Source organism: Lutjanus erythropterus, chromosome 13 (genome assembly GCF_056507025.1).
Source record: "Lutjanus erythropterus isolate fLutEry1 chromosome 13, fLutEry1.hap2, whole genome shotgun sequence".
Lineage (NCBI taxonomy): Eukaryota > Metazoa > Chordata > Actinopteri > Lutjaniformes > Lutjanidae > Lutjanus > Lutjanus erythropterus.
This window is the reverse complement of record NC_139329.1, coordinates 17732533-17757138: the sequence shown is the minus strand read 5'-3', so window position 1 is coordinate 17757138 and position 24606 is coordinate 17732533. Positions and strand designations below refer to the sequence as shown.

At 41.4% G+C, this 24606-nt stretch overlaps 1 protein-coding gene across 2 annotated transcripts in view; it reads right to left on the bottom strand.

The window, feature by feature from the left end:
* Positions 1 to 23581, bottom strand: part of LOC146316407 (genetic suppressor element 1-like) — a 48063-nt gene extending 24482 nt beyond the window's left edge. Inside the window, exon 1 of one of the 2 annotated variants that reach the window (XM_084733992.1) lies at positions 22882 to 23581. In XM_084733992.1, the coding sequence (XP_084590118.1) occupies positions 22882 to 22918 (37 nt within the window). In that variant the 5' untranslated portion in view covers positions 22919 to 23581. Of the gene's footprint in view, positions 1 to 5077; positions 5232 to 22881 lie in introns of those variants that run through there. The other variant, XM_084733993.1, reaches the window with a different exon arrangement.
* Positions 23582 to 24606: the final 1025 nt, after the last annotated feature.

Below are 24606 nucleotides of genomic sequence, written 5' to 3'. Positions count from 1 at the left end.
TCTCCTTCCCCGGCATCTCACACACTCACGAACACAGAAATGGGCACGCAAATGACCATAAATGTCAGAAAAATGACATAAGACAGAACAATGACATCAACCAAAAAAAACACACATGTGCTGTACGTGAGCAGGGCTGTGTAAATTCATGCAAAGAAAGGGCACATACACAATTAGCTGACTCAGGATGGAGGCACTGTGCGTCACAAAACGTATGCATGTGACCCCTAGGGACCGAACAGCCAGCACGCATTTATGGTTCTGGGATAAATGGAGCAGAAAAACCACATACTGTAATAACCAACACCTCCAGCAAGAAAAAAACACAACAAACAAAAGGAAACAACATCCAAAGACACACTGGTGCAGAGAATTAGTAGCACACAGCAGGAAAAGAAACAGTGGAGGAAGTGTGGGAAGTGTAACGGTCATTACTCTGTTATATATTAAAGGACACTTTTGAATTATTGGATGTGGTCTTGTACAAGGAACTGATCTAAAGTCAGTAGATGCTGATTGGCACGCCCCAACTCTGAAGAGGCAGAGAGGGGCACCAGCATGGAAAAAAAAATTACTTATGTTAAGTGTACGCTATATGTAGAATATTTTCACTGCTTAACTTTGCTGTCAAACAGCCTTTTCCAATAGGAAACTGCTGTTATATAAGCCAAATATCTCTCTTTCCAAAGCAACAAAACTCCATAGGCAGAATCAGTAATTTTACCTTGCAGAACACAGAGGTTGCTGAACTGTGGATGCGGCTCAGTTTATTTTGTTGTTTGCATTAATGTGTGACTTCTGTGTCTTAAAAAAAAGGGTTCAGATTCACCAAAGGCATACAATCACACAAAGAAACTAACAAATTGAGGCAGGGGTAGATCAACAACTCCCACGTTCTGTGATGTAAAATCACTGATTTCTTCAATGGAGGTTGATTGGTTTGGAGAGAGCGATGTTTGCTTTGTATAATGGTTGTTTCTTGTCGATAAAAAGGCTGTCTGATGGCAAAATAAAATGCTGAAAATATTCCAAATATAGTGTACACTTAACCTGATGATGATTTTTTTTAAGTGGACCTTTGTTCAAGTGGCCAAAATACCTTTTGTTGTTGATTCCGTCTGCAGTTTCCATGCTGGTACCCAATCTACTGTAGGTGATACTTTCTACTAAGAAGTACCTCATACAACCCCACTTCAAATCATCCAAACTGTCCCTTCAAACAGTGTGTCTGCTAGAGTAGAGCCATGTTTACAGTGCAATCATAGCAGAGTTGAGATGTTGGTGAAAGGTCTATGAATTATCAGCGCCACAGCTTAGAGCAGAAATGTGGACTGTCAGCAAAGATAGGACAGCTACATCTTCTACTCTCTGCTCTTCTCTACTCCATTGAACTCAGGCCTCGTGGCTGCAGGGCACTTTTCCTCTCTCAGTGACCCCTTCTCCATTTCTCTAATCAGTGTACTTGTCTACGAGCATCTTGTCACTGTCTGTCAGATACAGAAAGGAGATATAAATAGCAGCCGTTTTGGGACCCTTTACACTTTTTCTCTTATCTGCCCGCGTTATCGTTTCTTTGCCTTGTCATTTCCTCCTCACTATCTCTTTCTCAGCAGCCTCACTCGACAGCCTCTCCCATCACGGCAGCTACAGTTCTGTTTTTCCCCCTCTGTGTCATCGATCTCTTTCTGCAGCGTGTGGTGGCTCAGTCTCGCCTCTCTGATACGGAGATGATGCAAGGAGATAAAACAATCTGAGGCAAACCAATCTTACGCTGTCTCAGTTTGTTTCGGCGCCTGGCCGCGTCTGACTCTTGCCCGCAGGATTTTCACTGTGCGTGTATGTTCAGCGTTGGTGGTGGGAGGGTATACAGAGGGTCGTGTCAGGCGGTTGACAGCCACAGTTCCTCCTCCTCTGGCCTGAGGCCGGCTCTGCTCACCAGGTGCCAACACCACGGTGGCTAGACCTCAACCATCTGAACAAACACGAGGGGGGAGAACACACGCAGCAGACACACACTCGTTGCACAAAGGTGTATGAATACAAAACAGACGAGCAGATGCACACAGACTGGCCTGTCAGGCTGCAGTTGGATACGTGTAAAGTGTAATTGAGGTGTGTGCTGTGAAACACAACCTGCAAAACAACTATCACTGCAGTAAACAATGTTAGTGTTGAAAGAGTAACATTACAGGTGAGGTGTGGGTCAACCAATCAGGATTACAGATTTTATGGATTATTTCCTCATTCATTATCACAGTATAGATTAGGCCGGAGCAGCAAGAAAAGCAGCATTGGCAGTTGATTGATTCCTGTCATCACCTCTGTCCTTTGTGTCAGTGTGTGTACCTGACTTTTGTCTGTCACTTGAATGTCTGGTGTTGGTTATTGTAACTGAAACATGAGCCTGTTGCTGTTGTAACACAATAATTTGCTTTGTGTCTCTCCGTTCTGCTGGTCCACCTCTTCCGTCTCAGTTTTTTTTCTCAGGAATGCATTTCAGCACATCACAAAATATCACAACAACTGCCACTCACACTACACCATCTATCACAGAAGAGGACTATTGAAAGGTTAAGTGTATAACAATATAGGATGACCTATGGGCAGAAAAGGAATATAATATTCCAAAGTATGTTTTCATTAGCTCATAATCACCTGAAAATAAGAATCATTCTGTTTTTGGTACCTTAGAATGAGCCTGATGATCACACACTGGCCCTTTAAGTAATAAAGGAGAATGCTGTAGTTAAGGGTGCAACTAACAATTACTTTCATTGTTGGTTATTTTAGAAATTATTTTCTAATTAAGTGAAATTGCCCTTGTGGTGGTAGTGTTGTCTGCTGATGAAGATCATGTGATATCAAGATCCAGAACCAATATTAAATCGCCTCTTGAAATTCTTAACTTAAATGCTGTCAAGTCAAATCAAATTTTATTCAGCTCAATCTAACAAGTTACAGTTTACCCCAGAGGGCTTTACAGTCTTTACAGTATATGACACCCTCTGTCCTGTAGACCCTTGATCAGGTAAAGACAACCCCCACCCCCCACAAAAGTCAACAAAGTTCTCTCGATTCATCAAGTAATTGTTTTTTTAAATCAGAAAACAGAGTACAAAAAAAGTTGATTCCAGTTTTCCAGGTCCCAAACTGATATCTTGAGCTGACTTGTTTTGTCCAGCTGACAGCCAAGTCCAGGTCCAAATATACCACATTCACAATGAAAAACAGCAAATCCTCATATTTAAGGGGTTGGAACTTGAAAGTGCCTTTTGCTTGATAAATGACCTGAAGCTTAATAAATGATCAAAACAGCTGCTTTAATTTTCTGTTGATTAAGCAAAAAACTGTTGTACAGTTAGTTAATTGGCTGTACAACAGTTTCAGGTCAAATTATATAAGAAATCATAAAGTATACCAGGCAATTAGCTTATCACTAAGCAGCCCACAAAAGACAAACGACATGGGAATATTAATATTCATTTTTCTTACTATTAGTGATTAATTTCACAATAAATGTAATATAATATAAACATTGTTTTTATAATCTAAAGAAATAAAAAAAAAACACACACACTGAGGTGTATCTGAAGCCATGGAGTGTATGAGCTTACAGTATGAGAGGGAGGTAATTAAAGAGATTGGAGGTTTACTCAGTAACCCCTGCTGAGCAGCTGGTCTACGGCAGGTCAGGAGCAGCACATGGCGCATGGACCGTGTGTGTGTGTGTGTGTGTGTGTGTGTGTGTGTGTGTGTGTGTGTGTGTGTGTGTGTGTTGAACTCCACCTGCGGGCTGTGTACACACACAAAAGCGACGTGATCCGCTTGACTGCTGCTAATGCGCCCGGCGGCATCTATCTCAGCCAAACAATACAGTCGCTGTTAAAGGTCCCGGATTAAAGAGCGACTCCTCTAACTCCCATGGGTGCTGCTGCTGCTGCTGTTGTGTGTGACACACCGTCACAAGGAGGAAGGAGATGGGTGACACATACACACACACACTGCTGTGTTTCAGGTCTGTCTTCCTGTCCGTTAAGTTTATCAGGAGCAAACAGGAGATGTGTTTGATCACCGACAAGTTTGACAAGAAAGATAACATAACAAGGAACCACAAACACCTTAACGCGCCTCACCTTCTGCGCCTGCGTCAAGACACACGCAGTAACAACAAGAAACAGGAATTGGGGGGTTCTGACTTCAAACTAAGAAAATGTAATATTACCTATATTTAAAAAAAATTATATATATTTTTTTAGTTATATGGGTTTGCTCATTTCAATTTAGTCTTCATTGCTTAAAATATTTAGTTTTAATTTAGCTTTATTAGTTTCAGTGTTAGTTTTAGTTTCCCTTTGATTATTTATTATTATTATTTTAGCTAATTTTGCAAGTACACAACGTTGTTTCAGTTAGCTATTTATTTTTTCTAACGCGCAGTTTTTATTTTTTGTTTCAGTGAACTTAATGTTTCCCTACTAGTTTTAGTTTTCAGTTATAATTAACTACTGTAACGCTACTAACACTTTTATTTTGAAAGTGGTAACCGGAAGCACTTTTCTCCTGCTGTCTCTCTTCACGCTGTCCGTCAAGCTGAACCAGTTTGTCTGATTGCACACTGTCGACTGATTCAATCACACACAGCACACTTTGAGTAAATAGTCCACTGCAGTTAATCTAAAAATAGACTCGAATGAAAGCAGAATTTCACTTCCTGAACCGAATAAGACAAACAAGAGATACAAAGGATGCAAAGTGAGGATTCAACTACCCACAGATAAGACCAAAGCCATAAAACAGAAAACAGAAAAATGAAACATTATAAAGTCCCCACTGACTACAACAGACAAAGGAAAACCAGTAAAACGCACGATATTTTCAGTTTTAATAGTTTAAAGAAAGAAAACCATAAGGTCATTAGATTGAAGTCACCGCTCAGCACCAGAGAGATATCCAGTCATTCAGTGGCCATTTAACAATTCAACCGCATGTAAACTTTTCAATGACAGACCTTATTCATTCACCGCAACAAAAGCAAAAAGACGTTTTGTACTAAAACAAGAGAAAACAGAGAACTTACCGCCTCAGCAAAGAGAAACAGAGAATCCGCGTCGGTTTTTGCGAATCCTTGGTAGATAAACTACAGCAGCTCTGCGCGCAGCGATACACTGTGTGATCGCCCCCGATATACCACCACAACACACACCGATGTGGGAAGGAAAAGGACAACACGTTAGCTGTCCTCAGGGAGACACAGAGAGAGACATAGAGAGAGAGGGAGTGAGGGAGAGAGAGAGAAAGAGGCGGGGTGTGAGAGGGGAGGAGGAGGAGGAGGAGGGGGAGGAGGAGGGCGAGCACCTGCTCCACACATACTCCCTTGAGAGATGGAGGGATGGAGAGAAGGAAGATGTGGCCCCAGACTGCTGATACCTCACAGCCTGGACATGTTTACTGTCCACTGGAGACAATCAGATCTGTTCAAGTCAGCTCCTCCTGCTGCTGCTCCACAGTACAGAGAGGAACACAGTACAGAGGAACACAGTACAGAGGAACACAGTACAAAGGAACGCTCATTTAACAGAACATACTACTGACAACCAGTGTTAGAAGGTTACTTTTGAAATGCAAGTTACAGATTATTCTTACCCTGTTAAAAATGTAATTAATAATGTAACTAATTTGCTACTTCATCAAAGTAATGCAACTAATTACATTTGAGTACTTTTGATTACTTTTATAAGAAATGACTAAAGCAATGCACATGATTTGATTGGCAGAAGAGAGGCGGTGCAAAGTCAAACAAAAGTGCCAATCATAAACAGCACTCAAAATCTGAGTGAATGCTACTCAGTGAATAGACTTAGAGACAGCTCCTTGTGAGCCATGCTACTGTTAATGGTGTTGCACTCAAATTTCCCAACGACTTAAAGGGAGAGTTCACCCAAAAGTGAAAATTCAGTCGACTGAAGGTGGGGTTTAGGTTTAGTTTTTCACGGGAAAACAGCGGTGTAGAATCTCCCAAACAATGTACGTGAATGGTGACCAGTTTTTAAATGGCAAAAACAACTGAAAAAGAAAATCCCCCATTGGGTTGTAGATGAGCAGTATGGAAGCATTTTATATTCTGTGTGGTTTTTAATTATTTTTTTTTTTTACATTTAAAAACTGGTCACCATTTACCGAAAATTGTTGTCTAAAGTCTCTAAATGACTTAATGACTGAATTTTCATTTTTAGTTGAACTATCCCTTTACTGCTGGCCCATGTTGTCTGGAGATATGCCAACAGAAGGCATTCTTGATGAACAGAATGAATCTTACATTCTACATATAATTTTTTTCTGAAGTTTGGATGTAACCCTTTTGTAATAACCAACATTTTAATGAACTAACTGTAATTTAGTTACAGATTTTTTTCATAACCTGTAATGGATTACAATAAAATAAATAATAAATGTGTAATTTAGTTATGTTACTTTGTTACAAGTGCTTATAGTTACCCCCCAAATGGTTGACATAATTGGTATTATTATCAAATGTGATAATATGAATGTAGGTCTAATATATAATCTTTACTTTATACTCTTTTAGCTCTCCACTCTTTTGGTCTCCACCGACCCCTGAAAAAAAACACTGCTAGTTGCTATCCTTGTGTGTCCACTGTTTGGTGTAGGGCGACAATAACTAGCCCATCCTCTATTCAGTATGTCGGATATAAAATCAAATGATAGAGCAGAAAAACTAAGAAGCTGCTGACTATTTTGCTAACTTGTGAGTTTGTTTCTAATAATTATGTAAGTGTTTTCTTATATTAGTCAATATATGTATAATGTATAATATAATATGTATTTTTATATATTATATTATATTTGGGGTAATGATTCTAATCATAGACCAGACATTAAATGTAACTTTTTTCTTTAAGATTATTCTAATGCATTTTTATTAATTATACTGCAAGTCAGAACATCAAATAATAAAAAGAGAATCATCAGCTGTACATTTTCCTTTTACCATTTTTTTTTAACTTAATTTTGTCTTGTTTTCTTCTGCTTTTGGATAAAAGCTAGCTCATGCATGCATTACAGAATGTAAACATTTATTATTTATTAATACTTTGTAGTTTATTTTTGCTCAGTCTTGTAATTCTCTTAGCTTGTGACCAGCACCAGAGTAATCCTAAAAGTTACTGAAAAGAAGCAAACAATTTGGTAGTTTATCTTTTAAGGCGGTCCGTGTTTTTATGTGCTCACTCATCCTTCTCACCTTTTTTCACCCCTGACCAGTTTGCATGCCTGATTGCCTTAACATTAACATTAAATCTCTCAGGAATGTAAATGGTCTTAGATTCTTATAGACATATAAGGAGAAAATAATGATTGTATTTTTCTAGTGAATTCCATCTGATATTTACTAATGATACTGTATGAAGTATCAAGTTATAAACACTCATGAACATTCATCTGTCATCATACCATATAAGCTCCCTCTGCCTGCTTCATTTAGTCTAATATTTCAACATGTCCCCTGGGCCTCTCTGTCTGTCTGTCTGTCTGTCTTCCTGCTTCTCTTTCTTGATCGTTCCTCCCTTCATCTCCCCCATCCCTCTCTCCTCCTCATCTCCCCAGCAGCTGCTCCACTTTGCAGCTATTTAACAGCTGTTTTGCATCGATTTGCGCTTCCGAGTGCAGATTTCTACCTTGTCCATCCTCCTCCTCCTTCTCACTTTTTACCCCCCCCCCCCCCCCACCCCACACACACCCCTCTCTTCCCTCTCTTCTTCCTCTCTTGCATTTCTAAGATGCCAGACACACAGTAACACCAAACAGCCTTGATGTTTTCCTCAATGAATAGACTGTCTCCTTCAAGTCTTTCCCTGAGATCCATTCAGTGATGAAAGACGCACACACACAAGCATGCATAAACACAAGCTGGCACGCATACACCCTAATAGACACGCACACACATTTTGTACACACATGCACGCAGATTAGCGGCCCCCTACTTCCCCACTTTCTCTCTATGGAAACAACAAGTACTGAAGGAAGCAACGAAGAAGAAAAGAAAAAAGTGAGGCTCCCCTATAATCCCCAAATCCCTCTCTCTTGTACTCAAACCTACACAAGAGAAAAGAGGGGGAGTGAACAAGAATTGTGTGTGTCTTTGTGTGTGTCTGCAGAGACTAGTGTGCCTGACATGATTTATGGTTTGGCTGTGCACTGCAGGCAGACACTCTCAGTTTTCTCTGAGGTGGGTGTCTCACCTCCATCCTTTGTGACCTATACAGGTTGTATAGTGAGTGTGTGTGCGTGTGCGCATGAGGGCGTGCATGTGTGTGTGAAGAGGAAGATAAACTGTAAAATGTACACATGAGCTTGTGTGTACAACCACAGGTGCATGAAAGAGAAGATAAACCTGGTCGAACATGTGCCTCTGCGTGTGTGTTTGTGTGCAGTAGAGTTGGGGTCAAAGCGCGCAGCGGTGTGTGTATTCTCTGGGTGGGTTAGACTTGGCGGTGGACTGTAGGATCCCCCATTAAGCAGCGTGTAAAAGAGGCCAAGCACAGAGGCCATTATGAACTCCGGCAGTAATAGCTCCAGGAATCTTATTGCCTCTGGAGACCTGGTCATTAGCCTATTCCTCTCTCATAAAGCCCTCTATCCATCACACACGCAAGCATACACACATTTATATGCAGACGCAGCCACACACAAACACACACACGCACACACACACACAGTTTGTCTCCTGCTTTCTTGCTCTCTGTCTATTCATCTCCGGTGAGGAAGAGTACAGTGCTACAAGAGCAATCCGGCAAGACATCCACAGATGTCTTTAAAAACAGATGCACTTGCTCTCACATGAACACACACACACTAACACACACACACACACGTACACAGATGCTCATTTACAAAAGCAGCCAGGCATAATATCAGCCATGAACCCAAACCGCTGATTATTTAAATGTATTCCTCCTTCCCCATCCAGTGAAAGTGAGACGCTGTAGCAGCCTGTTAGCTCTGGTCAGGTAGAAGAGAGATTACACACAGAAACACTGTCACATACAATGACGCTACACAGCTGGACAGGAATTACAATGGCGACTAAACACACCTTCTGAGCATTCACATACACACACAAACTAGAGGTGCACACATCATTATCTGTATCTACATTTGTTCAGCCAACAAACTTATCTGTCTCTGTATCTGTACTCAGATAGCAGACCAAAAGTGTGTTTTTTACTGGAAGTCATGTTAAATTGGACAAATGTTGTTGTTTATAATGGTAAAATTGAGCATTATGTTAATGGAGTCTGGCAGGCAGTAAAGCAGCCAGTCACTGAACTCTAACTCCAGACTGTGTATTTTCAGAGCAGTGGGCTTTTGTTTTCAGGATAATGGGCATAGCTTTACATTGACAATCATAAACAGCTGGTCACTTACAGTGTAGGACTTGTTGTCACTTGTCAGCGTCAGAGTTTAATGTTGCACTCATATTTATTGCCCCTGCAGCCTTCAGGCAACCTGCCTGAGCTTCATTCTGGAGAGGACGGGGGCGGGGAGAAACAACTTGCTTCAACCATAGATTGTACATTAAGTAGATATTCAACCTATTTTAATATACAATCAATGGCCCCAACTCACTATTTAGACTGCAGTACTCATTTTGAACACTAGGGTCTTACATGTTGCTCCTTTAATATAATAATACACTATAATTTAAAAATTAAGTACCTGTGTCAAAAAGTATTCAGATATAAAATAAAAACTAGTACTCTTGATGTTATTGCATTACATTTTGGCTATTATTTTTTCCCAAATACTAACGAGCAGAAGAAATACCGGGTAGAAGAAATATCTGTTTCCATCGCATTGTTTGTACTTTCCCGAATAACATATTCACATTCATGTGCGTGCACACACACACTCTGTAGTCAGATTTACTGGCAGTTCAGACAGTGAAGACAAACTGCAGAGGCAACAAGGAGGCAAGTAGATTCTTTATCCTCAGGCACACACTCACACACTCACACACACACACACACACACACACACACACACACAGCAGAACAGAATCACTAGTGTATCACCAAACAGTGCAGTACATGTATTTACTTTCAGCCCTGCACACACATATAAACTCAGACCCTCAAAGTACACACACTATAGTCGGAGTAAGTGTGGTTTTAATATAGGGACACGCATGCCCACACATACACAGACATACACACACATATTATCTATACACACACACATACAGAGTACATTGTGTACCAGCAGCACACACAAAGCAGAGGGAGTCCAGAGAGAAGAGATACCTGGGGATGGAGACGCATTGGCAAAGGTAATGCTGGAGTCAGTCACTCTGTCCTCAGGCAAAACACACACACGCACACACACACAGTCACACACACAGTGCTGTAAAGATAAGCACTAATCCTGTTTATTACCTCCTCCCTCTCTACACTCTCCCTCTCTTTTTCATTTTATCTCTCTCTCATTTTCTCCCTCTCTCCCCTCTTCTCTTATTTTCCCTGTCTCTCCTCCTCAAGCCTATTTCAGCTGCGTGCACACACACGCACACGCACACACACACACACACACACACACACACACACGCTCACTCACACATTGTCAGTTTACTCCTGTGATGTTTGTTGGCCCGGGGCTGAGACGAGGAAACAGGGAGGGGAGTGTTGATGTGTGCTGCTCTTTTCCAGCTCCAGCTCTGTTCACGTCCTGCAGAGAGAATTACCTTCCCTTTGTCTGTGTGAAGGGGCTGCTGCCTTTACCATCTGTGCAGCGGATACAGTGGCAAGCATGTGTGTGTGTGTGTGTGTGTGTGTGTGTGTGTTCGTGTATGTGTGCGTGTGTGTATGTGTGCGTGCATGCATGTGTTTCTTTCTATTTTTTTATAATCTTCTAAAATAAAGACATCTCACAGGTCCTGCCGTCTTTCAGGGGACATTAAGACTTCACGGATAAGATATAAGGATAGAGGTAAATGGTGACGTTTAAGGCTTTGAAAGTAAATATTGTCAATTCAAGGTCCTCACATTTATAGTTATACAAATATTATGTTCTGGTTCTTTCATGTAAAGTTTGTTCAGTTTTCAATTTCAATTTAAAGTCTTCATGATCTTGGGAACAGCTGTAGACTAAACAATCTCTCAAGTTAGTTTAGTAGCTTTACTGGAGCTTTTGATCATATCACATGATCTTCAAGTGTCGAATGCTAGACACTTCTTGCCTTCAACAGTCACCATCTTGCTACATGACGGAAGAGGTGGGGATATCAAACTTGTGAACAGACTCTGTGACTACAGTGGCTGCTGTGAACACCAAATTATACAAATATACCGTAAGTCATGCATGTATTTTTATCAGTAAGTACCACTATACACCAGCACAATATTTGGTACAGGGAATCAAGAATAAATCAATATAATGATGCGTTTTCAGGAGGAGGAAGGGCTGGACCATCGATGATGGAGACTATGGCATATTTTTAACTTCCTGAGAAACAGAAATTAAAAGGACATTGTTTTTTAAAGTTGTTGTTTGGTTCATTTTAAACTGCAGATTAATACACATTTTGTGCTCTAGTGAGTGAGTGAGTGTTCACAGCAGCAATGCTCATGTTCATGAAGGAGCACAGAAAATGATAGCAGGGTGCTGACAGCTTACATGACTCTCGAGGTGTTTATGACCCCACAAAAGGTTAAATACCCAAAACTCCCCAGTTTAGGACTGAAGAAGCCTCTCAGATGAGAGGTGAAACCTCTTCAAGACATCAAGTCCAGTTGCCTACGACGGCTGATAGCGAATACCATGACCACAGAGAAGCAGACTAAATCAAGATTCCAGAGGCAATACTTCAAATCATCATTAGGTTTTGTCTTTTCATGTACCAAGCACACTGACATAAGAAAATCAGACTTTACGTTGAGCTGTAGGCTATTTAATTTTTAAATTGCTGTGTATGAGTGTTTTTGTGTTATGTGTGAGCTAAAGATGACATTTCTTCCTGGGGATAGACTACAAAAGAGAAACATAAATCAAGCATCACATTAAAATATAAGAGATCTGAAGCTTTCAACTTATTAAACATACAATGAAATGTTGCCTCTTTCATCCTTTTTGCTCTTTACATTTCCTATTTTTTTCCAATTATCCTCGTATTACTTATCTCCTCAACCATCACTCCTCTTAGATGTTCCTCCTCTCAAATTGTACCCCTTCTTCTCTCACTCCTCTTCTCCTTTCCTTCTATTTCCCCTCCTTCTTTCACCTCTTTCCTCTATTTATGTCATCTTTCTCTCATAATGTTTCTCCTCCTCATCCTCTCTCTCTCTCTCCAGATGGGTGGCAGAGAGGAGCAGCTTGCTGTGGTCAGGCCAATTATTTACATAATTATGATCTCCCACTTAACCACATGATCCCTTACCTGGGCGTGGGCAATTAAAGCTGGCATCATTATGCAGATTATGCAAATACAGTCAGAAGCGGAACAAGGTGGCGAGAGATCACACATGAGCAAACACGTGCCCTGTAACCGTGTGTGTTTCTGCACTGTTGATGTGTGTGTCTGTGTCTACATACAGTATGTGTGCAACAGAATGTGGGAACATATTTGACAGCTTCCTGATTTGTTAATTGTATATTTTTTTTCTTAGTGCCACTTGCTGTCCACAAAACGTCTGCATGCCAGACACCAGCCGGTCTGCAGGTGTACCTGCACAAGCTGTATGCTGTGATATGTATACTGTATGCTGTTATCAAAGTTGAAGACTGAATTTTATTTGAAGTAAAGAGTGAGTTTGCACAAATTCTGCAATGACTGCAATGGACACTTTGATAGTATGCTCTGTAATAGGTACTTTGACAGCTTGATCTCTAATGAGTACTTTGATAGCATAATCTGGAATTAGTGCTGTGATAATATGGACTGTAATGCACTCTTGATAATAGGACAAGATAGTACAGAGGTACATACAGGAACATGTCACATAGTACCAAAGATGGAAGTTTTCTCATTATTTTAATTATGTGGTCTGTACTGTGCCAAAAGGTTTAAATAAAAAAAATAAGTTTAAAAAAATTACATTAGAAAAACTCAACAGCAGTTTGTCTTTCCAGAAACAATGTCATGGTTGCTCTGGATATTAAGAACCCACTGTCAACAGCTCATTAAAACTGCTTTCTACCACCTATGTTATTTAAGAAAACTGCCCAAGGTAAGGGTGGAGTGTTGAGCACCTGCATCAGTATGATCAATATCCTCCCAAAAATTAATCTGTCTCACATTAGATTAGGTTTTGGCAAGTTTTTGTTAATTATTTATTTTAGTTTTTTAAATTATTTATCAATACAAATTGTGCTCTGTTTTAAAGGGAAAATTAAACACTTTTCATTTGGACATCTAAATTCCTCACTGTGTGCTATATTGACCAAGAAAACTGAGTTTTCCTGCTGGCAGCATTGCCTTCATGTTCCAGGAGGTTTAGCACCTGAGCTTCTGACATCAATGCCCACGTTGCTGTGTATCACCACCCTAGCCTATAGCTGCTACTTTGTTGGCCAAAACACAGTGTTAGGTGACAAAAACACTCTAACACACCCCCTGGCTACCCAGAGGAAGAGACTAGAAATCCAAGCTGTAACAGCTTGGGAGGATGGATGTAAACGAGCAGTCTTGCTAACCCATACTAACTTGTTATCTAATACATCATGTATTATACACTGATGTTCATTAATGTGCTCCGTCCCTGATAAATAAATAAGTTAAATAAATAAGTGTATCAGTGTGGCTGGATACTGAATAATGCTAGGGGAGTGAGAAAATATTTTTTTTTACCTTTTTGAGATTTAGGTGAGCTGACCCTTTAACCAATTAAAGTCAGACTATATTAGAGGCGCCAGAATTAAAAACCCAGAGAGGGAAACCCCTGTGTGTGTATGTGGTCACATGTGTAAGTTCAATGAGGACCTGCTAACATGGTGTGGCCAGGTGGCAGACTGAACCGTGCCTGCAATCAACAGGCTCTTCAGTGAAGCGACATCATTGATTTTGTGTATGTGTGTTTGTGTGTGTGGTGACTGCACATCCCTCCCAGCTGCAGCGCTGCTGTGGCTCTGCACAAAGAAGGCATGCGCAAACACACATCTGCATTATGAGGCACACACGTCCTGTCTGACGGTAACGGCCCTCTAACTGCTGTTAACCTGCTCTCTGTAGAGGCCCCTCCCTGCAGACACACACACACACACACACACACACACACACACACACACATCTGAACACAATGACACATTCAATCAATTATGTTTTGACATGGTTCATGAACATGCAGATGGTGCAGGACCAGCGGGGGCAGAGGACTGAGTTTCTCTCTCCCTGTTTAACTCACCCCTGTAGATGTGTGTGTGTTTGTCTGTGTGTGTGTGTTTTGTCTGCGTGTGTGTGAAGGAGTCCACCTCCCTGTAAAAGATATTAATGCCGGCAAATTTTAGCTGCTGTATTTTCATTTGGCTAATCCTCCTGCCATCTGCTCGTTATCATACACTGCGCTGCTTATTACAGTTTTACTCTGCGTGTTGGTGTGTGTCTGTGTACTCTAAGCATGTGCATGTTGTGTGTGTGTGTGTGTGTGTGTGTGTGTGTGTGTGTGTGTGTGTGTGCTCTGTGTGTGTGTGAGCTTCCAGGAGTTGTCGTTATCACCTCGGGTCAAAATCTGCTGGCATTTATCCCAATCTCCCCAGCTCAGTGAGCAGGCAGGCTGCATGTGTGTGTGTGTGTGTGTGTGTGTGTGTGTGTGTGTGTGTGTGTGTGTGTGTGTATTGTTTGCATGAATGTGTGCTTGCATGTGAGATCTCACATCAAAGCTCTCTGCTTGTCCTAAATGAATGTAAACATCACAGAACAGGCATGTTTGCCCGCGTGAGTGTGTGTGTTTGTGTGTGTGTGTGTGTGTGTGTGTGTGTGTGTGTGTGTGTGTGTGTGTGTGTGTGTGTGTTTGTGTGTGTGTGTGTGTGTGTGTGTACATGTGCATTAAGTGAATCCTCTGTTAATTAAGAGCTCATTAGTGACACCAGCTCTTTGACCAATTAGGGTGGCGTTGCTTCCTTGCTCACTTGTTTGTTTTCTGCTTGAGACATTACCAAACACGTTGTTTTATTCATTCCTTTTCTTTTACACCCCGTCTCTGGGTTTATTTTCACCGTCTCTGGAGGGTAGAAAACATAAAAAATAGATTATGGTTGTTTTGTGCTTTTATTCTTGTTTTTTTTCCTTCTTGGCAAGAGAAAGTCGCCCAGCTCCCACATGATGTGTGTGTGTGTGTGTGTGTGTGTGTGTGTGTGTGTGTGTGTGTGTGTGTGTGTGTGTGTGTTTTATCTCCTCTGTGTTATCAAGCTGTTGTCATGGTCTTTTATTCATCTCATTAATAACAGCGCCCTTGAGGTGGAGCATCGCGACCCCCTTTTCATCCTGAGCGCAAACATGCACGCAGATGCACACAAAGATGCAAACACACACACACACACACACACACACACAATTAACAGCACAAGAGAGCCTGACAGCAGCTTCCTTTGAGGCAGCACCCAACTCTCCTCCTGCATGAATACACACACTTCCTCCACATACATACAGAACAGCAATATGGCCACACATGTGTGCGTGCCAGCAGCTTCTCCACCCACTAAAAACATATACACACAACACCTCGTGTCCTACTTAAAATAAAGACTCAAAAGCAGAGATTGAATCCTGGCTCTGCCACAGCAGCACTCAGCCGCACGTACGAGACAGAGCCCACCTGGCATCTTAACCGAGGTAGAGTGAAAAACAAGGAGGGAAGAAATGAGAGGCAAGCAGCCAAAAAAGACAAAAAGAAAGAGGCAAGAGAGTTACATTAAAGGGATAGTTCAGGTTTTTTTGAAGTGGGGTTGTATAAGGTAATTATCCATAGTCATAGTCGTATTAAGTAGATGCCAGTTCTCTCGCAGCTAGTTGGTAGAAGCAGAGAGGGCCATGGATGGGCAGCATGGAAGAGAGGCAATGACCTTCTGTTGACAGGGTCAGCTGCAAGAAGTATTTTAGCCACTTAAAAGAGGTTGACCTAAAAAAAATTAATATCAGTTTAAGTGAGCACTATATTTAGAGAATTTCCATCCCTTTACTTTGCTGTCAAACAGCCTTATCTGACAGGAAAGTGCTGTTATATAACCCAGATACCACTCTCTCTAAACCAACCAAACTCCATTGGCAAAATCAGCAATTTTACCTCACAGAACACAAGTTGATGAGCTATAATTGCCACGATGTGTTTGTTTGTTGGTGTTATAGTGTGACTCTGGTGTTTTAAAGGGATAGCAAGGATACAATGATGTCACACAAAAACACAAACAAAAAACTAATAGATCAAGGCAGCAGTAGAACAGCAACTCCCATGTTTTGTGACGTAAAAATGACTGATTTCACCAATAGAGTTTGGTTGGTTTGGAGAGAGTGCTGTTTGGTTCATATAACAGCAGATTCCTGTTGGAAAGGCTGTCTGACAGCAAAGTGAAGCAGTGAAAATGTTATAAATATCATGTACACTTAAACATATTTCAGTTGTGACATCCAGCACATGTCCAGAGAAAAAAACAAAACTTCAAAGACGACACAGTGTAGCTTACCAGCTATCATATCACATGTGATACCATACACTGTGTTTAAAGAAGAATTTATAATTGTAAATGACATATGTCAGGGCATAAAACCAATGATCTGTTTCAAATCAAAACTTGATCATATAACAATGGCATAGCTGTCAGTGCAAAATAAAAAATGACAAAAGTCATATTGAATACTGGCTTTAGAGAAATGTGACACAACATGAAGGCTGGTTGACACTATATGCATGGGTTGTGTTTCTTCTGTGCTGTGGCTGCTGAAAGTCCTATCTTTCTACATTGAGTTTGCAGAAGAGATTTGAGGAGGAAAAAAGAGATGTATTCAGAATTCCGATTTTTTTTCTCAACTCATTCAGAGAGTGAGGAAGGGAGGGAGAAAGAGAGGAGAGCGGAACAAAAAGAAAAATACTGCCCATCGCCTGATTTTTTCATGTTTGTGACATGGAACTGTAGCGAAACATGTCATGTTGCTGATATGATGTTGATATGACGATCAATAGATTATTTTGGCTGTGTATTTTTGCCGAGAAGCACATGCATCACACAGAAAAAATAGGCGAGCCTCTGGATCTTGAGCTGAAGCGTGGCTGCAGCTGCACATGACACTCCATGACTATCGATAAGTACCTCATGTAACCCATATCTAAACATCCAAAATATCCCTTAAAGGATACTAATCTACCACTAAGGTATCTTAAGTCTTTGCAAGCTCTGATGACTAGTTTTAGACTGTCTATAGCACAAAATAAGTAGTCATGCTGGTCATTTATGCTACATGTTGATTTATATGTTTTTACTGAGTTATTTTCTGCTATTCTGAATTGTCTTCTTCCCTTTATGACACCTGGATGGAAGAACCAGATTCGCACACATTTTACAAGTCTGTTGAAGTTGTTACTCTTCAGCTGTCTGGAAAATGAGCATTTATATGTGTATGTAGAACTGCTGCTGCTGCTGTGCAAGGCAGGAAAAATATTTTGAGTGAAGTTATCAAATGCCATGCTCACAGTACAGCAGCCTGAGGCTGAGTGAGAAATGTGTGTGTGTGTGTGTGTGTGAGTTGGTCTTTGTTGTTCTGTGTGTGTGCGTGTGTACGTTCATGTGACATCTGCCATAAATCACAAGCCACAGTGTCCTTGTAGCTCTAACACATATCATGGAAATCAATGCAGAGGTCAAGTCGAACAGAGCTACCCAACCCCCGAAAATACCACAGCAGCCAATAAATATGGCAGGCTAATACACCCGTCAACAACCCAGCTTTCTCACCCTATTGACTCGCTGCGGATAATGTGTGTGTGTGTGTGCACGTGAATGGATGCATACATGGACAGAATCACAAATGTCAGCGTGTGTGTCTGTTCTTCATGCAGACATTTAAGCTGGGTTTGACCTGTTGACATTGCGAGAACTGGAGATGAATTATCTCAGCCTGCGGAGCCTCTGCTCACAATATGAACGGATAAATCCAATGATATTCTTTATTTTTCTTATGTCAACAAATTTGGTCCAAAACCAACAAAAAACCAACACGTATTGATGTTAATTCAGAATAAACTACAGTGTTCATCACAACGAAGGAAGGTACACCACAAGAAACCCAATGCACAGATGATTTAAATAGTTTTTGGACAACAGTGGAGCTCTTTGCACATATAAGCAATATAAAGCTTTAAGCCCACATACATTGTCCTACGGCTTTAAATACTCAGTAGAGGACAAAGTGTGTAGTAATTAGCAGCTGAAAATAGTCCCCACAAATACACTGTTAACTCTTTTTTTGACTGACATTTTTTAAACGTCCCCAGCTCTTTCAGCAAAATACTTTTTTTGCACAAAAAAGTATATATTTATGACCCATTTTGAAAGATTTAAATCATTAGTAGCAGGGTTGGGAGGGTTACTTTAAAAAAGTATTCTGATACAGTGACTACCTGTAAAAACATAACCTAATACAAGGATTACAATGTTAAAGTAATGTAACCTAACTTGATTACTTGGTTGCTTTTGGACTACCTCAGAATCAAATATGGTGAATATATATTGTCAAAATATTGTGAATAATATGGTACTTTGGTCTTATATAAAGCTTTATGTTCATTGTAGGTTTATCAATTGTTTATCCAGATATTTTGTCCTTTGTTATGTGTGAATACATGTTTAGATTAATAGCTGTAATTATGCACATTTAAATGTACTTCTGTGTAGCTAGCATTAGCAGTTGGTCTGTAAGGCTGATGTTAGCAGTTGGTTTGTGTTGCTAATATTTGTGGCACTCTGCATTGTGGTATAACGTTAATAGTTAAAAGTAATACTTTAAAACTGTAGTTTACAAACTGTTAACTACTTTTATAGTGGAAGTAGTGAACCTACATCTTAATTCTCTAAAAAAATTGAAAAGCAGTACAAAAGTATAAAAGTGTCTGGTGTAATCCAAGTCTCTAATGCCCCACATGCCAAGTTGACTTGAAAGACGTCATTTACACCATGTTTTTCAGCTGAATCTTGTAGATCCTTAGCTTTGAGCCAAGTTCACATCCTCATGCACACCATCTGAACTGGGTGTGTGTGGTGTGATGGTGTGGTGTGCACACACAAGTGCACAGCATGTTGGGGCTTTGGGAGACTTGGATTACACCAGATGAGCAGTATGGAGGAGTTTCATGTTTTCTTTCTGTTGTTTTTTTCCATTCGAAAACTGCTTGTGATGTTTGAAGGGAAATTGTGTAAAAATGCTTAAGATGTGAAGGACGTACTGATACGATGCTGATGCTGAGTTGGGGTACTAGGGTTGTTATTTGTTGCTGCCTACAGGAGGCACTAGAGTGCTTTTTCAGTGCTGTGTGCACCAGGAGCTGCTCAAGGGCAGACACTGTTTTACCTGCTCCTAATAAAGACACCATCAAGTCCTTCTCTTTATCATTTTTCATCAGACATATTTTTCCCACAACAATCTGAGACATGACACTGGTCACCATTCGCTTCAACTGTTTGAAAGATTCTGCAAGAGTGTTTTCCTGTGAAATTCCAGCAGTGTTTTATGGAGTAACGAGCTAAACCCGACTTTCAGTAAGTATTAAGGTGAGTAGATACTGATCGAATTTAAATTTATCCCTTTAACTACACCCAACACTGATAAGTAAGTGAAAAAGTGTGTCGAGACAGACTAACACAGAGTTGGTTTTTGCCTTTTTCACGGCATCTGTTAACAAAACAAAAAATATATAGAATGTTTCCAGCCTGATCCTTTAAACACAGTAAAAGATGGTTTTGTTTGTTTCGTGACTTGCAAAACTCCAAGCAGCTCTGATGCACTGTCTCCTGGGAATACAGTCTGATTTCAGAAAACACCATTTCTGAAAAGACATTTGAATAGCGATCAGCTGACAAGTCACTGAGGGGGAAACAGTAAACTGCTGTAATGTGTGTGGCTCATATCACCAGGGGGTCCAGAGAGTGGGAGATAGCAAAATGCCACTTTCCTTTCCTTATGATACCATGTTAAGGTCATGGTGTGCTCTGGGTAACAATGTGTGACACACACACACGTCCTCTCCTACTGTCATGTCGCCTATCTCACACTTTTCCTCCGTCTTGATGGTTTTATGAAAGATTTTCATGTAGATAAAATGTGTCATCAACCTGATTTTCTATTGTTGCCTCTAATCTCCATTCCTGTCTCATCCTTACTCCGCTCCACTCCTTCTACCCTGACTAATCACACAGTAATCGCACACACACACACACACACACACACACTCACACACACACGCACATCCTTTACCCCTCACCCCCTACATTGTCAAATGATCATTGAGGAACGAGCGTGTGGCTGACACTGTCTCCACAGCAACGGCAGTTAGGACCAGGAGGGGGGCTGGGGCATCTTCCAGTGTGTGAATGATGAGAACACACACACCAACACACAACTACATAAACACAAACAGAGCAGACAGGTGCACACACACACACACACACACATATATGAAGGTGCCAGCTATGACAAAAACCCATTTACACACATGCACACTCACACTTGTACATGCAGACGTTCAAAAGTACACACACAACACAGACATTAAGCGAGACCTAGGAAACTGAAAAAAAGAAAGGATAAAAGCGAGAGTGAAGGGAGGGAGGGAGGGAAGGAGGGAGGAGGAGGAGGAGGAGGAGAGGAGGTGGAGGAGGAGGAGGAGGAGGGGGGTTGTTGCTTCCTGGAGAGATTTTCTTCTTCTTCCTCTCTCGTTCACACGCACGCGCAGATAGAAAACACACACACACACACATACACAAATATCCAAACAATGACAAAGCAGCACATAATCACTCTGATTCAATCATTTATGAAAGCAGATGTATAATTCAAAAACCAGCATGAAAGATTCACAAGGCAAAGAACATTGTTTAATCTGCCCTCCGCCCTTTAATTCCCCCCCATCAATCCTTCCTTCCCCTCCTCTGTTTCTCTCACCCCCCCTCCCTCCCTCACTCTTCACCTCTCGCCACAGCAGGGTTTTTAATCATTGACCACCGTCTGGTCCAGACAACTCAAAGGTCAGAGACCAGGGTCAGAGGTCAGGGGGAGCGAAGACACGTCTGACTTCATGCGAGAGCCGTTCTGTTTCTGACATTATCATTCATATCATTTCTTCATGAGCAAAATCCCACTTTACACACCCTCTCTTTCCTCATTTTAATTCTCTTCTTCTTCACGCTGCCTCTTCGCTGACCTCTCCTTCGCTCCCTCCCTCCTCCCCCACCACTCCTTTCTCTTTTCAGTGTCATTCTGTCATCCTGCCATCGGTCATGTTTAAGCACCTTTCTCAGGTAACCTCACACCTGTCTCCACACTGACACCGGCTTCACTCTCCTGTATATCACACACACTCGCCTGGAAGACTACAGACAATAGACGTCCAGGCTGTTCAGCTGATGGAAAGCCACAAAAGCTCCAGAGCAGAAAACTGAGTTACAGACAAACGCCTATCATGACACCTAGGGCTTCCACTAATGATTACTTTCATTATCGATTAATCTATCAATCTTTTTTTTTTCAATCCAGAAACGGTGACAAATGTTGATCAGTACTTCCCAAAGCACAAAGTGATGTCCTCAAATGTCTTGTTAAGTCCACAACCCAAAGATATTCAGTTTACTGTCACAGGGGGTAAAGAAACCAGCAAATATTCACATCATAGAAGCTGAAATCGGAAAATTTTGACTTTTTTTCTTATAAAATGATTCACAATCAATTAATCACTTTTATCACTGCTGCTCAGTCAGTGGCATTATTATGTATTGTTTGTATCATTGTGGATGATGTGTCCCAATGTGCCAGTGCCAAAGACGGATCTCCATTTGATGTGAATCTGAAAATGATTAACCAATTATTAAAATGAGTTGACAATTGATTTAATTGTTGACAACTAATCAATCAACTAGTCATTGCTGCTCCACATGACACGTGGCAGTTATTTTATTTCAGGGCTGCACCTAACTTCTTTTTTATTGTTGATTAAATGGTGATTTGTTTTCTTGATCAGTCTATCAACCGTCAAAATAAAAATTTTCCAAAAACAGAGGAAAAAAATACCAATCACAATTTTCACAAAGCTCATGATTACTGTCAAACTAACAGTCCAAACTCAAAAATGTTTAAGTTTATTTTTTTGTCCACTGTATAGGCCATACTCATTCAATCAAGCCTAAAATTAATTTTAAAAAATCCATGCTGACAGCACAACAACAAGCCTGGGAAAATGAGCAATAAAAGGATCAATAAAAACAGTTGAAGAAACACAGATACTGTAGTCTATACATTATAGATGATATCCAAACTGTAGATAAAACTTTAACAATAGTGGCAAAGAGAAAATAAAAAATGAAAGGCAAGACATATATCTTTGGATCAACACTGAGCAAATGATGAGAAATCTTTGTCTTAAAATGATCAAATCCTGACTTTAGTACCAAAGCGTGATTCACCACGGTGTCTTCAGTACCTGTGACTACTACAGAAGCACTGGGTATCTCTTCTCACCTGAAAAGACTGTAAATCAATGTGGCATCACTCAAGCTATTAATTATGCCTTGAAAGAATGATTGAATGAAAGGGAAATTCACTCTCTGCTGCAACCATGTGACCAGGAATACCAGCACAGAGAAGTTCACAGAAAAAAAATAATTCCTGAATCTTACCTGGGAGGTAGAAGTGTGGAGTCTTTAATCCAAACATGGTCCTGGATCACTCTTCCACCTACTCGCAGAAGAAGAAGAGTCCGGGTTAGAGGAGGCAGGGAGGGGGCGGACAGGCAGGAGGGGGGTCAGGCTGTGGTCGTCCGGGTTAAGGAGCTCGTTGTTGGTGTAAGTCATCAGACGGCTCCCTGCTCCTGCTCTCTCCTCTCTCTGTGGGCCCTGCGGGTGTGAGGAGGAGGAGGGAGGAGGAGGAGGAGGGGGAGAGGTCAGCCTCTGTCTACCTCCCTCCCCTCCTCTTCTTCTTCACCCTCTGAACTGAACCCGTGTGGAGCAAAAGAAGTGGAGGAAGAAACAGAGGAGGAAGGAGAGACAGAGAGACAGAAAGAAGAGGCGATGAGGCGAACAAATGGGCTCCACAAGCTGAGGACGGGTGACAGTGTGCTCATGCCATCTTTAACTGAGGAGGGAGAGCCTCTGAGAGAGTTGGGAGGAGGGTGACAGGAAGGATAGAAAGAGGAGGAGGAGGGAGAGAGGAGTCTTCAGTCGTCCTTTTTTTAGTCCTGCATGCGCTTTGTAATCCCTTCCTTGTTATTCATTCAGCGGCCTCTTGCTCGTTTGCTGTATAATGATCTGTTTTTCTGTGCCTCTGTTCTCTTTTCTGTCTATTCTTGCTTTATCCTCCCTCCTTTGCCTCAGTCCCACCACTGACTGCTCAGCTCAGCGAGCACAGAAGAGGAGGAGGAGGAGGAGGAGGAGGAGGAGGAGGAGGAGGGAAAAAAGAGGGAGGGAGGAAGGAAAAAAGAGGGGAGGAGAATCATAAGACGGATGAGTGAGAGAGAGATGAATGAGTTTATGTGAGTGTGGCGTGCACACATGCTTGTCTGTGTGTGTGTGAAATATGAAGAGAGGAGGAAGGATGATTAAGTTGGTGTGTGTGTGTGTGTGTGTGCGTGTGTGTGTGCATGTGTGTGTGTGTAAAAAGAGATTGAGAGAAAGAGAAAGAGGGAGGAAGAGAGGCGAGAGGGTGTTGATGCAGTTCTCATTATCAGTAGATTGGACTGGTGCCTGAGTGACAGCTGATTCATCATGGGAGAGGAGAGAGGAAGGGAGGAAAAAGTGTGTGTGTGCATGCATGTGTGTGCGAGGGAGGGAGAGGGGGGGTTAAAACCTGCCCTTAAGCATCTGCTTCATTCAGATCTCCTCCTCTTCTCCTCTCTTTCCTCCTTTTTCAGCCTCCAGTCCTGAAAATCAACAGTCTTGTGTGTCTGCTTTGGATCGCTGCTGCATACCGTGATGTGACCAGCATAACTGTATCATCCACACACACACTCATACACACACATTCACAGCCCCAAAACCGGTCACATGCTCCCATTGATTAGACAGGCCTCATATGTCTGACACATCACGTTAGCCGGGCTTTCCATCAATTACTGTCCACTCTTGGCGAGCTAACGTCCCATCTACTGTCACTGAGACCCAATTCTATCACAGCCACGTTAGAGCCAGAAACCACTGCCTACACACACACACACACACACACACACACACACACACACACACACACATACACAGCATCAAACCAAAGCTGCATCACAGGGGGAATGATATGCCATTAGGAGCAATTATTTGAGGTGGATCTGTGGTCTTCTTGCTCGTTGGTGGTATATAAAGTCAAAGCAATGCCATTTTGGACCGTCTTGCTGCCGCTTGTGGTTTCTGTGTGTG